This window comes from Grampus griseus (genome assembly GCF_964374135.1).
Source record: "Grampus griseus genome assembly, chromosome: 3".
Taxonomy (NCBI): Eukaryota; Metazoa; Chordata; class Mammalia; order Artiodactyla; family Delphinidae; genus Grampus; species Grampus griseus.
This window is the reverse complement of record NC_139019.1, coordinates 47,423,598-47,441,085: the sequence shown is the minus strand read 5'-3', so window position 1 is coordinate 47,441,085 and position 17,488 is coordinate 47,423,598. Positions and strand designations below refer to the sequence as shown.

The 17,488-nt window shown below is 35.5% G+C and overlaps 1 protein-coding gene across 2 annotated transcripts in view; it reads left to right on the top strand.

Moving 5' to 3' along the window:
* Nucleotides 1-17,488, top strand: part of ERCC8 (ERCC excision repair 8, CSA ubiquitin ligase complex subunit) — a 60,773-nt gene that overhangs the window by 6,923 nt on the left and 36,362 nt on the right. Inside the window, exons 2-4 of one of the 2 annotated variants that reach the window (XM_082651025.1) lie at nucleotides 7,178-7,273; nucleotides 12,252-12,353; nucleotides 15,926-16,049. In XM_082651025.1, the coding sequence (XP_082507151.1) occupies nucleotides 7,178-7,273; nucleotides 12,252-12,353; nucleotides 15,926-16,049 (322 nt within the window). The remainder of the gene's footprint in view (nucleotides 1-7,177; nucleotides 7,274-12,251; nucleotides 12,354-15,925; nucleotides 16,050-17,488) is intronic. The other variant, XM_082651026.1, reaches the window with a different exon arrangement.

Genomic DNA, 17,488 nt, shown 5'->3' with positions numbered 1-17,488 from the left:
ACTCTCTTGGGATCAGAGCTCTGATGAACAGAGAAAACAGATTCCTTCCCCAGGAGTTTTGACTCCCTCAGGTCACTATTTCCAGCCATTGCCAGTGCTGCTATCAGATTGCCTAGGGGCTGGGCCACAAGAGAATGGAGAAAAGAGAGAAAAAATATAGATGGGTGATTTCTGCATGTCCTTGAGTATTGGAGTTCCCTTTTTTACTCCTGGAACTTTCTCTGTCTGTGCCACAGTGCTCACTTCCAGGTTTCCAGCCAGGAAGTAGCAGAGGAGAAAAAAATAATAAACTGGCCATTGTTTTGGTGGTATGTTGGATTTGGTGTTTCCCCCAGTCCAGTTGCTGCTATTTACTTTTTGGAGTCCTCAAATAGGTATTCCATGCATTTTGTTCACATTTTATAGTTGTATTTCTAGGGAGATGGGTAAAGTGTGCTAGTTATCTTACCTCAAACTGGAGTGGCTACTTTTGAGTATTGACTAATGAAGTGGATGATCAAACGAAAGAAATATGTCAAATCACAAAGCAAGTATAAAAAGTATGAGAGAAACGATAAGAGATTTGGAGAGTAGACCCAGAAGACCCCAGAGGCAATAATAATTCCAGAGGGAGAACAAAACAAACAAGCAGAGACTAGATTGACAGACTAAAAAGGTTCACTGAAGTGCAATAGGATTGATGAAAAAGACATAAAATTAAAAATATCCTAGTAAATATATCTAGGAATGGAGAAAAAAATTATTAAAAGCTTCCAATGGTAAACAATTTATTCATAAAAGAAAAACAGGTTGACATTAGACATCTTAGCAGTTCTAGAGACTGGAATGATATCTACTAACAAGAAAAAAGGACTGCAAGTCAGGAATCCAAATTTAGCCAATCTGTCCAATATTGTGCATATGCTAAAATTCCTAGAAATATTTCCCCCCTTTCCCCTTCAAGAAAAGATACCCAAGGAACAACATTAATTGATGAATAAATGTATTTGAACAAGGCCCCAGGGTATGTAAATGATGAAGAGGAGAGGAAACAGAGAAGAGCAGTGAACCTTGTAGTATGTGTATGGTTAAATCTAAATATATAATAATAAACAAGCTGGAAATATATAACATGGCTGATGAAGATCTTTTTAGACACACTTCAAAATTAGCAAAGGGGAATGAACAGCAACTTCATTGAACTAGCAAAATGAAAAGTTAAAGATGGAACTATGACATTAAGTAAACAATAAATAATATCAAGTATATCAGATGTCATACCAAAGGTGAACAGGCTGATTCCTCCCATTAAGAAGCACAGATTATCAGATTAATTTTTAAATAAAATATAGCTAAAAGCTGTTGCTCAGAAATACCTCAATTTAAAATATTTTTAACTAGTTTACAAAATTCTTAAATATTAAAAGTTAAAGTAGAGGATAAAAAGATATTAGACAATTGTCAACAAAATGCAGAAGTCACTGTTAATATTAGTTAAGGTGAGATTTTTGGTTAAAAGCACCAAACATTGTAATAGATGATATTATTTGAAGCACAATTGATGAATTGGTGTAATAAAACATGTATTCAAACAGTTAAATATATAAAGCAAAATGTAAAGAAAATTTGACACTAGTTTCTTTTCCAGAATGGTCCTGATATAGTAGAGAGAGAATACATACATATGGGGGAAATGGATAAACAACACACCAAATTTAATAGACATATATAACTTTACATCTCTTAGAGAATGTGCATGTTTTTTATATGTCAGTGGTACATTTACCAAAATTTTTATGTACTTGGCTACCAAGAAAACTTTAACAAATTCAAAAAGGTAGCCATCTTTACAGGTCATATTCTTTGATCATAAGCTAAAGAAATTGGAAGTAAATTAATTAATGAGAACATCACCATCACCTCTAATTCAATGTTTAAAGAATTAGCAATTACAGGACTTCCCTGGTGGCGCAGTGGTTGACTCTGCCCGCCGATGCAGGGGACACGGGTTCGTACCCCAGTCTGGGAAGATCCCACATGCCGCGGAGCGGCTGGGCCCGTGAGCCATGGCCGCTGAGCCTGCGCATCCGGAGCCTGTGCTCCGCAACGGGAGAGGCCACAACAGTGAGAGGCCCACATACCGCAAAAAAAAAAAAAAATTAGGAATTACATTCTAGATAACTCTTGAGTCCAAGATGGAATGAAAATTGAAGTTATAAATTATCTGGAGAGAAAGGAAAACTATTTCTACAACTTAGGGGAAACAGGGAAACTTGTATTCAAAAAAATATCATGGGGCTTCCCTGGTGGCACAGTGGTTAAGAATCTGCCTACCAAGGCAGGGGACACGGGTTCGAGCCCTGGTCCGGGAAGATCCCACATGCCACGAAGCAACCAAGCCCGTGTGCCACAACTGAGCCTGGGCTCTAGAGCCCGCAAGCCACAAGTCCTGAGCCTGCATGCCACAACTACTGAAGCCCACATGCCTAGAGCCTGTGCTCCATAACAGGAGAAGCCACCGCAATGAGAAGCCCGCACACCGCAACGAAGAGTAGCCCCCGCTTGCCACAACTAGAGAAAGCCCGCGCACAGCAACGAAGACCCAACACAGCCAAAGATAAAATAAAGAAGATAAATAAATAAATGTATTTTTTAAAAAATGTCATAGCCTAAAAAAATAAAAATGAAAGTATTTCATCATTGAAGAAGATGAAAGGATATAATAAATTTTTTAAGCCATCTTAAGACGTTAAAACAAAAAGTTAAAAGTACTCGCTCTTTTCCTTACCCTGCTTACCCCAGTTTCCTCTGCCTTCTCCCATATCTCTTCTCTTTCACTCCTTTCCCCTTCACCCTCTCTCCTTCACTTTCTCCCCTCCCTCTTTTCTCCCATATTCTCCCTACCCCTCTTCCTTCTACTTCTATTCTTTTGTGTGGAGGGTGTCCCCAAGACCACCCCCAGGTTTGAGGATTCTCTGGAAGGACTCAGTATGCAGCATACGGTTGTACCAAATTACTCATGGCTATGATTTATTACAGCAAAAGTATACAAGGTAAAATCAGTGGAGGGAAAGGCACATGGGTGACTTGTGAAGGAAACCAGGCACAAGCTCTCAGTGGAGTCACACAGATAAGCTTCATTTCTTTAGCAATGAATTGTGACAGCTTAGGTGAAGCTATCAGGGAAGCTCATTAGAGACTCAGTGCCTAGAGTTTTTAATTGAGAACTGGCCACATAAGCACTTTCTGCTTAGCATGTACCAAAATTCCAGACTCCCAGAAGGAATGTAGGTATTCATAATGTCCATTGTTTGCTCCAAATATTAGTTTGGGTCCAGTGAGCCATTCTTACCAGAAATGTTGGGAACCCTCCTGAAATCCCAGAAGGCAGGTAAGGGCCAGTCTTGCAAGCAGCCCTTTCTAAAGATAGCAGTGTCAGACCTGCCATTTTAACTATTTTTTGCACACCTTGCCTCCTTCCACACAAACCCCACCCCTGTTTCCCTATTGTAGTACCCTCCCCCATTCCCTTCATCTTAACCCCTCCTTCTGGTTCCCAAACAATTCAGACCTAAAGTATTTAGGTTGGGTAGAGGCAGGCTACCTATAAGGCAGGGATTAGGTTGGCCAAAAGTGAGATTTCACTGGCTGAGCAGGTTGAGGAGGTAGTCCAAAGGTGGAGACAGGCAAGCTCAGCTGATCAGGGTGCTGAGAGAAGCAGAAATCAAAGCCTAAGCCTGGTAAGCAGCATCCTTGTTGGAGGACGGGGTAGTAGTGGAGATGGGAGATTGGTTACATACAGGGGGATTGATCAAATAAATATATTAATGATAATGGAGACCATGTTTTCACTGTTAGGAGAGGGAGCTCAAGGAAGGGATGATTCTCTTTGTACATGTCTTTATGATACTATTTTACTTGTTATAAGACGCAAATATTACTGTTATAATTTGAAAAGTCATCAGATGGAAAAATATTTTAAGAGGAAATAGGCATTTCAGTGGAGAAAATGTGAAATATTATTTTCTGGTGAAATATTGAAGTTTAGAAATGGTAGAAGAGCATAATGGTCTAGAGAAAAAAATGTCAGAGTTCAGATGTAGTTCAACCAATTATGTGATTTGGGGCAAATTACTTATGTCTTAGTTTTTTGGGGGGGTTTTTGGGGGGTTTTTTTGCGGTATGTGGGCCTCTCACTGTTGTGGCCTCTCCCGTTGTGGAGCACAGCCTCCAGACGCACAGGCTCAACGGCCATAGCTCATGGGCCTAGCCACTCCGCGGCATGTGGGCTCTTCCTGGACCGGGACACGAACCCGTGTCTCCTGCTTCGGCAGGCAGACTCTCAACCACTGAGCCACCAGGGAAGCCCTGTCTTAGTTTTATAATCAGGTAAAGTGTTTAATAATGTAATCTACCACTGGGAAAGTTACTACTTAGGATTACCATTTATTACACTTAATAAAGTGATTACAATGTCAGCAAATAGTAGGCTCTTAATTAATATTAGCTGTTTTTATTATTGATCAAGGTTAGACAAGTAGTAAGTGTTAGACTGGATATTTGAATCTAAGGCTAAACTGTCTTCCAAGAGAAAAAGAGGAACTTGTATATCTTTAAATCAGACACTTGCTACTGTTAAAATGATTTCCAAAATGTTTATGGGAATTAATAGTACTGTCACTGCATAAAAATATCAGTATGTACCTTTCCTAGCACTGTGCATTGTTATTTTTTTTAAAAAAACTATGATAATTTGGTAGGTTAAAACTTCTCATTTTATGAAACTTGACCCCTATTTTATACCCCTCACAAAAATTAACTTGAAATGGATTAAAGACTTAAATGTAAGTCCTGAAGCCGTGAAAATCCTAGAAGAAAACATAGGAATAAAGCTCTTTGACATGGCCTTGGTAATGATTTTTTGGATATGACACTTAAAGCAGAAGCAACAAAACCAAAAATAAACAAGAACTCCAAAGGTGGGGAGGAGTGGGGAGGGGTGGATCTTAGGCCAAAGGAAAGCAAACTGTGAATGGTAGGAAATAAACACCAGGGCCATGATGTGAAACTTTTGTCCATTTCAACAGCTTTTTTTCCAATATAGGATGGGTTTTGGTTACTGCATACCTACCAACTACAGTGTGATATAACATGGAATAAGCACTCTTACCAAAAAAAATCAGAAACAAATAAACAAGTGAGACTACATCAAAATAAAAAGCTTCTGTACAGCAAACGAAACCATCAACATAGTGAAAAGACAACCTACAGAATGGGAAAAAATATTTTCAAACCATTTATCTAATAAGGGGTTAATATCCAAAACATGAAGAACTCATACAACTCAATACCAAAAAAAAAAAAAAATTGAAAAATGGGCAAAGAACCTGAATAGACATTTTTCCGAAGAAGATATACAAATGGCCGACAGGTATGTGAAAAGATGTTCAGCATCACTAGTCATCAGGGAAGTGCAAAAACAGTGAGACAACACCTCACACCTGTTAGAACGTCTGTTATCAAAAAGGCAAGAGATAACAAATGCTGGAGTGGATGTGGAGAATATGAAACCCTTGTGCACTGTTGGTGGGATTTGTAAATTAGTACAGCCACTGTGGAAAACCAGAATGGAGGATCCTCAAAAAATTAAAAATAGAACTACTACATGAGGAGGAAAACCAGAATGGAGGATCCTCAAAAAATTAAAAATAGAACTACTACATGATCTAGCAGTTTCATTTCTGGGAATATATCCAAACGAAATGAAAACGATAACTCACAAAGATATCTGCACCTCCATGTTCATAGCAGCATTATTTACAATAGCCATGACAAGGAAACCTAAGTGTTCACATATGAATGAATGGATAAAGAAGTTGTGGTATATATTTACAATGGAATGAATATTATTTAGCTACAAAAAGTGAGGAAATCCTACCATTTGCAACTACATGGGTGGACCTTGAAGGCATTATGCTAAAGGAAATAAGTCTGACAGAGAAAGACAAATACTATATGATTTCACTTAAATATGTGGACTCTTAAAAGAAAAGAAAACACTCATAGAAAAAGAGATCAGACTTGTGGTTACCAGAGGGAGGGGGTGGGAGCAGGAGGAGTTGGAGGAAAGTGGTCAAAATGTACAAAATTCCAGTTATAAGATAAATAAGTACTAGGGATGTCATGTACAACATATTGACTATAGTTAACACTGATGTATGATATATAGGAAAGTTGTTAGTAAATGCTAAGAATTCTCATCACAAGGAGAAAAATTTTTTTTTCTTTTTGTTGTATCTATATGAGGTGATAGATGTTAGCTGAACCCATTGTAGTAATCATTTCACAATATAAGTAAATTAAGCCATCATGCTGTATACCTTAAACTTATACAATGATATGTATTCATTTATTTCTCAGTAAAACTGGGGGGAAAATCTTATTTAAATTAACATTATTTTGATCAATAATGAATTTAGAGATCATTTGGTTAAATTAATGTAAATGCTTTTTGACATCCAAAAGATTGAGACAACTTCTAATAGTTAACACTCACTAGGCACTTACTATATGCTGAGCATTGTTATGAGCACTTTTTATGTTTCAACTCATTTAATCTTAACGTCCTCACCAGGATAATGATGGTTTACAGGTATTGAATATCAGAAATTTCATTCGTCTTAATTTGTGAGAGTACTTGTTAATCATTTTTATTTATATTTAATTTGATTTATTTAAATGTGCTTAATTGTTGAGTTGAACATGCTCGTTTTATATTTCTATAAGGCTTAAGAAACAGGGGAATTTTTTTTAAACTGTAATTTAAACTTTTGTCCACTAGATGTCCTCAGCTAAGTTTCAGTTATCAGAATTTAACTTTTTGTTCATGAAAATTTGTTTGTTTCTAGCTATCTAAATTAAAAATTAATAAAATACACCCTTTAAATAAGAGATAAGACAATGCTTCAGGAGAAATTCTTTACATGTAACTGTTAGTACTCTTGTTATTTTAAAAATTTGTATAAGGTCTTTAATAATCTATAAATACCTTTGGATGTATGTTAGGAGATTTAAGCATTACTTGTGATTTTTGACTCCATGTAATTTTGGTGAAATAAGGACATTTTAATGTTAAATTACTTTCTTATTGTTTAACTTTATTTTTCCTTTTCCTCCTTTTAATTTTTATGTTTTGCAGGGTTTTGGGACTGGAGTTAAACAAAGACAGAGATGTTGAAAGGATCCATGGCAGTGGAGTTAACACCCTTGACATTGACCCTGTTGAAGGGAGATAGTAAGTTTATTATATAATCATTTTTGTTCCTAAGTGAGATCCAGTAAAATCTTGCTTTCAGATTAATTTTCTGAAGTTTCATAAAAATTAATAAAAATTCTAAATTTGTAGCATTTTAAATCTGGCATTATTAATTTCAAATAAATACAGAACATTGAACCTATGCAATGTTGCCAAATAAACATTTCCAAACTACTTTAATATAAATATATTCATTGTTAAATCAACGAATACTGAACTTTTTTGGATGCAGAGAGTATGTAAGTGCTGAGGTATGTCTTTAGCTGCTATTTCAAAACAGAGTTGTTACTCTCAAGGAGTCTGCTGGGAAAACAAATATAAAAAGCAGAAGTATATTTTGGAAAATTAAGTTTGAAGCACACCAGACTTGTGTTTGAGTTCCTCCTGGCTTCATATTCATCAGCTATGTGGCCTTGAGCAATTTATCTAACCTTTCTAATTCACAGTTCCCTTAGCTACACAATGTAAGAACAAAATCTAACAAGTTTGTTGTGAAGATTAATTGAGATAATATGTATCACATGATTAGCATAGGACATGGCATACTGTAAATGGTTGCCACCACTGTTGTTAATCAAAAGCATTATCACCTATACTTTTACTCCTTTCAATCCATTTTCCATACAACAGCTGAAGTGCATAGAAAAATGTGCCATCTCCCCCACTTAAAACTCATCTACCCCACATTACTTTTACAAGAAAGTTCAAAACCCTTCATGTGGTCTATAATTAAGAAAAATGTAAAAGTAACTAAAGAAAAGTTTGTCTTACCATGTTCTGTTTAGCATTTGCCCCCAAATTTTTATATTATAATGAAGTATTATTATTTACATTAAAATAAGCCAGAGTAGGTTTAATAGAAATCTGTTTTTTATTTCCAGCCTCTGTCATGGTCTCACCTAATAGTATATGAGAAACATGTACAGTGAACGAATGCTCACTTTAACACATGGTTAAATCTAAAAGATGACCTGTGATAATTCTTTTCTTCCTCCTGACCTTTTCCAGGCTCAACATAACACCTCCCAATTAAGGACAGGTGTGGGACATTTGCTTATAAAATAATCCAGACATGAGCATCAAGGGATAGCTGATTTCTTTTGGTCTTAGGTGCTGGTAGAAAAAAATGTTCAATACTCCAGCCAGTCATTTGGGGTAGTGATCAGTTGTTTGACCTGTAAAGTACATGAATCCAGTAGGCTACCAGTTGGGAGAGTTAGTGAGAAATGTGGGAAGTTATAGATTACATGTGCATTAAATAGGTGTGAGAAATAACAGACTGAGGAGTCTTTGCAGAGCATATACAGAAAAGTCAAGATTCTCACTACAGTGGTTTCCCCCTTTTCCCCCTTTTTCATAGTAAAAATCTACAACTATTTATTTCATTGTTTGCTAAGACATATTTTACATTAAACCCTTTTGGCAGAAAAGAGAAATAAAAATCAAAATGAATGTTTAATGGAAAATTAAATATAGGTCTTCTTTTTCTCAGAAAAATCAATTCACATGTAACTTGCTCAAAATACTTAATATTTACCAACCACTGTGAGAGCTGTAGTGATACCACGGAAAACCAGAATGAAAACTAGAATACATAAATCTTGTAAAGAAGCATTTATTTCCAAAGTTAGGAGTTAATTGAAGAAGTCTATCTGAAAACATTTTAACAAGTGCAACTACATAAAGTACATTTGTATATCATCCTATGAAGCTTGAATTTTCTTTTATGTCTTCTAAATTCTTCTGAGTTGATTCCATGCGTCTTTGGTACCGAGTTTTCTTGTCCACATAAAAACGTCAAGTCCTGTCTTTTACTGTGTTCACTTTATTAGCAGGGTAATAACCGTAGAGTTAGGTAACATCATTGCCATCAGATACTTCAACTACGAAGTCAGTTAATTACAATAATGTTCAATTTTTTTCACCCAATTAATGTAATCAAAGGAAAGCTTTTGGAAGTCATTCTAGCAAAGATGAAACATCTTATGTTATTGTAAATACAATTTAAATTAAGTCTAAAAGTCCAGCTTTGAAAACAATTGTTTTTACATTGATAATACATGCAATGCCATGGTAAAAAAACAGTATTTCACAAAGTACAAATACGCAGAAAATGTTTTTGGAATTGTTATGGTACACATGTAACTCAAAACTGTGTTCAAACAAGCTGCAACATGTTATCAACCAAAACAAAAGCTGTAGTTGTTAAAATTTACAAAGATTTCTCTATATACACAATGAGTAACTGAACCACAAAATTTTGTAATGAAGCTAACACTATTAAAAAAAAAACCTTCAGCATGGCATTACTTGCTGTATTTCTTTACTGCCCCATTATCAATTAGATTTAGAACTATTTGAGCAAAGAACTTTGAAGAAGTACTGTTAAATTAACCTAATTGTCCTACAAATTGATATTGAATTTTTCTTAAAACAAGTCTATAAATCAGTGCTTCTTGGACATGCTGCTAGTTCATGAACCCTTTGTATCTGGTTCACAACTAGATAAGGCACTTGTACCAGAATGTGGTACAAGTCACTAAGCACACAGTTTAGATAAGCTATATTTTTTTTTGTAGCAAGACTATCTCAGTGAAGAAAGAAATGTGTTCATTTCTGACACAAGCTCTTTATGTTGTACTATAAATAGCAAAGAAACTAAAGATGGCAAAATAAAAAACCAATGTACAACACTCATAACAAATATAAGTGATCAAATATCTCCACAAACCACAAAGTATGGATGAATGGGAGCAAAACACTGATAACTACAAAATCAGTGTGGTATCAGCATCTATACCAGGGGAGGCAATAAAAACCACTGGGGCATCTAATAGACCTGATAACTCAAAATAACTGACAGTTAGTTGAAAGCTCAGCAAGCCAATTTGACTACAACATTGAAACTGGGAAAGGATTGTGTACTCTAGTTGTTCAAGGGATTCACAGTAAGACCCAAAGGGGCTAGAGTACTGTAGGCCCTATAATCTCTCCAGCTAATCACCTAAAGATGTCCTAATGGAGAGAACCCTACGTTGAGGAGAAACTGTTTGGAATAGAATCCAAAGTGAGCAGTACAGGGACAATAGAAAGAAACAAGGGAAAAAGATGGATCAGATAAAAATTGGGGTGGTGAATAGAATCAGGAAATCTCTGAAAGTTAGCTGCCATATTTTGAGCATCTTATTTGAAAAAGAAGAGGAGGGGGATGTTCTAGAGATATAAATTTTAAATATTGTTATAAACGAAGCCTCCCTTTTAAAAGTTTAAGAAAATTAATTTTACATAAAAATGAGCAAAAGAATAGGATTAAGATCAAAGCCCATACAAAATTATTTTAAGAACAAAGAGAATAAATAGAATAATGTTCCTTTAGACAGTGTAGTTGTGCCAGAAAGATATGCCCACAAAATAGATAACTCTACCTAATATTTTAAAACTAGCTGAAAGTCATTTCTATTTTTTATTTTCTTTATTTTTTTGGCTGCACCATGTGACATGTGGGATCTTAGTTCCCCAATCAGGGATCAAACCTGTGGCTCCTGCAGTGGAAGCACAGAGTCTTAACCACTGGACTGCCAGGGAAGTCCCTAAAAGTCATTTTTAAAAGATACAGTGTATGAAAGAGTAACATAAGTAGGAATTAGAAAAACTGAAAAATTAGATGATCAAACTCAAGAAAAAATTAGAAAAGAAAGTTTCAGAAATGAAGACTAAAGCATAAAGAACACAAGCAAATAAAATATGAGGAAACATTTAAAAATCAAAAAGAAATGGAGAAAGGAAAAGTTTTTGAGATACAGATGTATGTAGAAGATAGGCAAAGAAGATCTAACATACATATAATAGGAGTTTCCAGAGAAGAAACCCAAAGGAAAAGAATGGAATAAAGACTAAAACTATATTCCAAGGAAACATTCCTAGAATGAATAAAATCTGAAACTACATATAAGGGAAAGAGAATCATATTGTAACCAGACTTTGATTTTGAGCTTTTTGCTCAAAGAAATGAAGTTTCTTTTCTAAGATGTTCAAGGAAATAAAATGTGAGTCAAGGATTTTATATCCAACCAGACTAATTTTCAAGTACAAAGGGACTAATTATTAGTAACATACAAGAATTCAGGGAGTATTGTTCTCATTAGGCCTTTCTTAAGAATCTACCAGAGAATAAAATCAGAACAAGAATGAATAGAGACAGCACCAGAATTGATGGTGAGCAGTAATATTAACAAATAGCAATACTTTATGTAGATGCATAAATATTTACATATATAGATATATAAATTAAATTCACAAATCTATGTGTTTTCCCTATTAGATTGTAAACTGGGGCGTCAGGAATCATGCCTGTCTTATTCATAGTTGAATTGGCATAACGCCTAGCATATTGCAGAAGCTCAAAATTGAATGAGTTGAGTAAATGCATTCATAATGGAGGGAAGAAATCTAACACTTATGGATCCCCTATTTTTTGCCAGGCAGTATAAAAGCCCTTTGCATATGACTTATCTTTGTATCAACTTTATGATTTAGGTGAAAATGTCCCACTTTTCACAAAGGAAAAACCTTAGGTGAAGTAACTTGCCCAGGGTCATATAGCTAGCATCAGTAATAACTGGTCTGTCTGATTCCATTTATAACTAGGCCATTTAAAATGACTTTGTAATATTTCACTTCCTTAAATAAGAAGTATCTTTTGCCATCTTGTTTCTACTGTCCTTTCTTTTTGGAATCATGAAGGTAAATTTTAACTGATCACAGATTGAATCATTCTATACTCATTCTTCCACAAATACTAGATTAAAAATTTTAGTTTATTTCAGCCTATACTAATGAAGATTTACTCTGTATTTATGGGCATAATAAATTTGAGTTTGTAGGTCAGTAATTTTCAGAAATACTTGGTCATAAATGAACTATATAAAATGATAATGTGAACTTTTTTTATTATTAGCATGTTATCAGGTGGTTCAGATGGTGTGATGGTGCTTTATGATCTTGAGAACTCCAGCAGACAACCTTATTACACATGTAAAGCAGTGTGTTCCATTGGCAGGTGTGTATTAAAAATGTAATTCATGAATTTATAAACATTTGAGTATTTTTTGCATCAAATGCAAAACATGAAAAAAACTTTTGGTTATGTTCTTTTTGTTCTCCACCTACATAGCACACCTCAGTAACTAATTTTAGTTCTTAGACTACTTAGCATAAGACTCATTTGAGTCTTTCCAGCTAAATATAAACACAAATTAGATTTTTCAACTATCATTAATAGAACAAAAAGATTAACAGCTAGAAGCCATAAATATACTAACAATCACACACACACATACACACCCCTTTCTTACCTCTCTATATACTCAACGCTGCCTAACTTAACATACTTCTCTTTGTCTTGAATTTTTTGACTATTTACTGGCTTTCCAATCTTGTGAGAATTATTTTTAAGTCTTTAATAAAGTGTTTTGTGATTTTGTTTTAATTTGTTCATAATCATTACTTAATTCTTTTTCATTTCCTGTATTTGATCTGATTTTGAGGAGACCTTGAATTAACAGAGAGAATAGGTGTCGAAAAAATGTTTTCAAGAGGAAAAACTTCATGAACATTCATATCAGCAACCACTCTGTATTAAAGCTGTTCCCAAAGCACTAGATAGATGCATAAGTTCATGGAATATTTGTGAGGAGATTTACGAATGTTTCTTGGCTCTGGTGCTTCACTTTGGAAATACAGATTTAAGGAAACTATTTCTCTGAGCCTCTGACAAAACTATTTTGTCTTAGAGATAATTATACTTGCCCTATTATTCTTGTAAGTTTTCTGTAAGACTTAAATGAAATACTGTCTTTTAAAAAGCATATTAAAAATTGTAAAGCCATCATATAAATAGGAAGCAATATAATTATAGGTACATTTGGTACAAAACAAGATACCACTTCAAGTACTTTGGAACTTGGTTCCTAAGAGGCTTACACCATTTTATATTCCCTCCACTCCCACCAAACAAACAAACAAAAAATCTAAATTCTAAAGTGTAAGACAGTCATTAATTAAATTCATCTTTGTCTTATTTTATCTTAGCTATCATTTTAACACTGTTAAAATAATATTTTTATATATACCACCTGCTATGTAATGTTATTCCATGAGTGGCTATGATTTGCTTTTCTGGTGTGTGATGTCAAGTAAATGCTTAGGATATCAATCTTACTTTATTATGACTTTCTTCTTAGATTCAAATTCTTAACTTCAAAACCATGACTTTGGTAAATGGGCATATAGTAAGCATCTTTACAAAATGAGTTAAAATAGCATTTTACATTCAAAGACTTTATAATCTAACTTTAAAAAGTAATTTCAATAAAAATTGTTACTAAGTTAATGTGGCTTAGACTGTTTCCTGATATTTATTTTTGCTTTACTTAATGTGTTTGTTCTGAGCACCAAAAAGATTCCTGTACCCAAATTTTTATTAAATGTGAATGAGAATGACAGATCATACATAGTAGGAGAATAATACAATATTTTGTCCTATTTTTAAATCTAAAATATAAATGAGCTTTTATTTGTGATCACTACATTAAAGATTTATTTTATTTAAAACTGGAAAATCTCTGTGTAGATCCTTAGGAACAAATAGAAATCAGTTCTGTTTATCTTAAGCAGAAATTTATTGGAAAGAAATTTAATATCTCACATAATGGCAGGAAGGTGGAAGAATCAAATGTAGAAAATGAGCAGAAAAGCAAGAGAAACTAGGACAAGAGAACACAGTCAAGGTCACACCACAGGAACAATTTAGTTTGGGTTCTGCTACATGTCACAAACACAGATTCTCAACTCTGCAGCTATGAATAATTGCTAACTATCCTTGGTTTGCATTACTAGCTGGAGTTTTAGAGTCCCAGGCAGGATTGATGAAGCCCAGGACACATGTTCATGCCCCCACTGCCAAGAGCAAGGGGAAGAGAATATCTGGAGCCCCTTGCTTTATGTAACAAGAGGCAAGGCCCTGCCTTTCAACAAAACGAAGGGAATTTCCCCCCAAAAGGAAGTTTGGATGTTCAGCCAAGAAAAGGGCACATGTCCACTACAGTCCACCCATTTGGCTGTCCAATATCAGTATATACCTTTCTTCCCATACCTACCCTTCCTTTTAAAAAAGAAGTTTCAGCCTGACCTAATGCAAGTATCCATTATTTGACAAAAAAATATAATTATCCCCTTCCCCAAAGAGCTATGACCCTAAGTCTGTTTATTTACCACATCCATCTCCAGTTCAGGATAATGTCTGTTTTTCCACTGGTTTTACGTGATCTTATATCAGGATTATGCAACCTGTGGGCTCAATTGTATAGTTAACCTATATAAAATAACGGAGGTAAGAAAAAGAGGAAAGAAAGAGGAAATTAGTTAAAATATATACGTATATACATGACATAGAAAGTAAGGAAATATGAATAGGTACTACAGTCCTTTTTTGCAGCTGTCTCAAGGCCAGCTTGAGGTCTTCAGGTAGCACCACATGTGTCAAGGCCCTTTATTCTGTATTGTGATCCAGACCTTCACCTTAAGGAATCAGAACTCATGATGGTCCTATCTGCATAGGGTTGCAGTAGTCTTCTGTTTACTTTTATCTTATTGAAAATTTCTAACGTACATGAAAATAGAGAGTAGTATAATGAACTGTGTACCGATCACCCAGCTTCAGCAGCTATCAGTCATAACCAGTCTTGTTTCATCTTCACCCCAACCTACCCAGCTACTCTGAGGATTATTTTGAAGCAGATCTCAGAAGGATATCGTTTCATTCATAATTATTTGTATCTCTAAAAGGTAAAAGGTGTTTTATAAGCATAACCCCACTACCACTATCTCACATCTATAATAATTCCTGATATTAAGTATACAGTTGGTGTTCAAATGTCCCACCATTGTCTCTTAAGTGTTCCTAAACAGCCAGTGTCTTTCAATTAAGATTCAGTAAAGGACACATACTGTGTTGATCACTGGTTCAGAGCATATACTGCATCCTTCAGGATAGCACATCATCATCACAAGGTGCTATATTGTAACTGATGTCATAACTGAGTCTTCAACAGATCATGATTCTATGGGTGATGTGTTACATAAGAGTAGTGAATCTCATGGGCATCTACCAGTTGCATTCTTTTGTTGTATAAGTAGGGTTCTTAATCAGAAGCAATACTGTGTGGGACACCACGGAAGTATGTGAGGCAACAATTCTAAGAATGGTGGTGTTGAGAAAATGATGGCCAGGAAAAGCAAATCCAAAACCAGAATAGGTATCTCTTCCAGTAAGGAAAAATCACTGTCTCCATGAAGCGGTCCAGTGTGGCTGGCTGATCCCTCCAGGATATAGTATTGAAATCAGAAGTCTCTCATTTTATGAGCCTTAGTAGGAAGCAGCCCTCCACATCATACTGTGAAAGCTTAAAACTAGAGATGCCTAGATATTCTCTTTCTCTAGACAGCTAGGACATGGCATGTGATCTAGGTTTGGCCATTCATATCATCGTTCCTGAGACTGCTACTCGTGAATATAGTATCAGTTTTGAAACTCAAATCAATTATCTCTAAATTTTGATTACTGTTTTGTAGAAGCCATCCTGATGTTCACAAATATAGTGTGGAGACTGTACAGTGGTATCCTCATGACACTGGCATGTTCACATCAAGCTCATTTGATAAAACTCTGAAAGTATGGGATACAAATACGTTACAAGTAAGTACATTAAAAACTTTTCCAAGTTGCTCTGTGCGATAAATGAGAACTTAATCCTAAACCATTTTAGTGTGATTATTTGCTAAGATGTCATATAGTATATGTGAAATTAGTATAGCAGTTAAGGAGACCTAGAGTGCTTGAGTTCATATCTTGGTTCTGCTGCTGACTGTCTGTGTGATATTTGTCTGAACCTCTCTGTATTTATCTGTAAAGGGGGTAATGATTGTACCTTATAGAATGGTTGTGAGGATTAAATAGGTCAATATATGTAAAGTACCTGGAACAGTGCCTAGCATATAGTAAGTGCTCAAAAACCATTAGCTATTATTATTATTTGTTTTATTATTCAAAAACTACTGTGGTCTAGTGGTGTAGGGAAGAAAATTGGATTTATCTCCTATTGGCCAAAAGACTTAAAGGAAAAGAAAGTTATTAACATTATAGCTTAGTAAAGGTAGACAGTAGATAATAGTTTTTATATTTGATCAAATTTATATTTCTTTCTCATGCTAATTTTTTCCCTGAGCTCTAGTCCCATATGTCTCCACCTGTCTTCAGAACCTCTCTTTTTTTTTTTTTTTTTTGCGGTACGTGGGCCTCTCACTGCTGCAGCCTCTCCCGTTGCAGAGCACAGGCTTCGGACGCGCAGGGTCAGCGGCCATGGCTCATGGGCCCAGCCGCTCCGCGGCATGTGGGATCTTCCCGGACCGGAGCACGAACCCGTGTCCCCTGCATCAGCAGGCAGACCCTCAACCACTGCGCCACCAGGGAAGCCCAGAAACTCTCTTACTTAAATGTAATGTCATCGTCTCAAACTTAACATGTTCCAAACTGAAGTGAACATGATGGCTCCTCACATCCATTTAGTCCTCAAATCTTAGCAATTCTTCCTTCAAACTCTCAGATTTCCCTTTCCTATTTCCCTCACCATCACTGTACATCTAGACTACTCCTAAAAACTCCTAACTGGTTTCTCTGCATTATTTTTCTTCCACATTTCCACAGCAAGTTTACCCCAGAATTAATCAGAATCAAGCAGTTTCATCCTGTCTCAACACGAAACCTCTAGTGACTCCATTGTCTAAATTCAGCCTGGCATTCTAAGTTCTCCATAACCTCACTTCCCACTTTCTCAACCTTAGCTTCTACCTCTTTTCAACCTAAATGATGTACTGCCACTAAATTGATCTCCTTTTGCCTTCTGAACACATGTTATGTGTTATGTTCCCTGCCTCAGGTCCCCTTCCCTATGAAACTTCTCCCTTCTCTTATTCATCTTATAACTGGAAGTTTATACTCTTTAACCAACATCTTTCTATTTCTCCCACCCCCCAGCCCCAGTAATCACTTTATTCACTGTTTCTATCAGTTTGGCTTTTTAAGATTCCACATATAAGTGATATTATACAGTATTTGTCCTTGTCTGCCTGACTTCA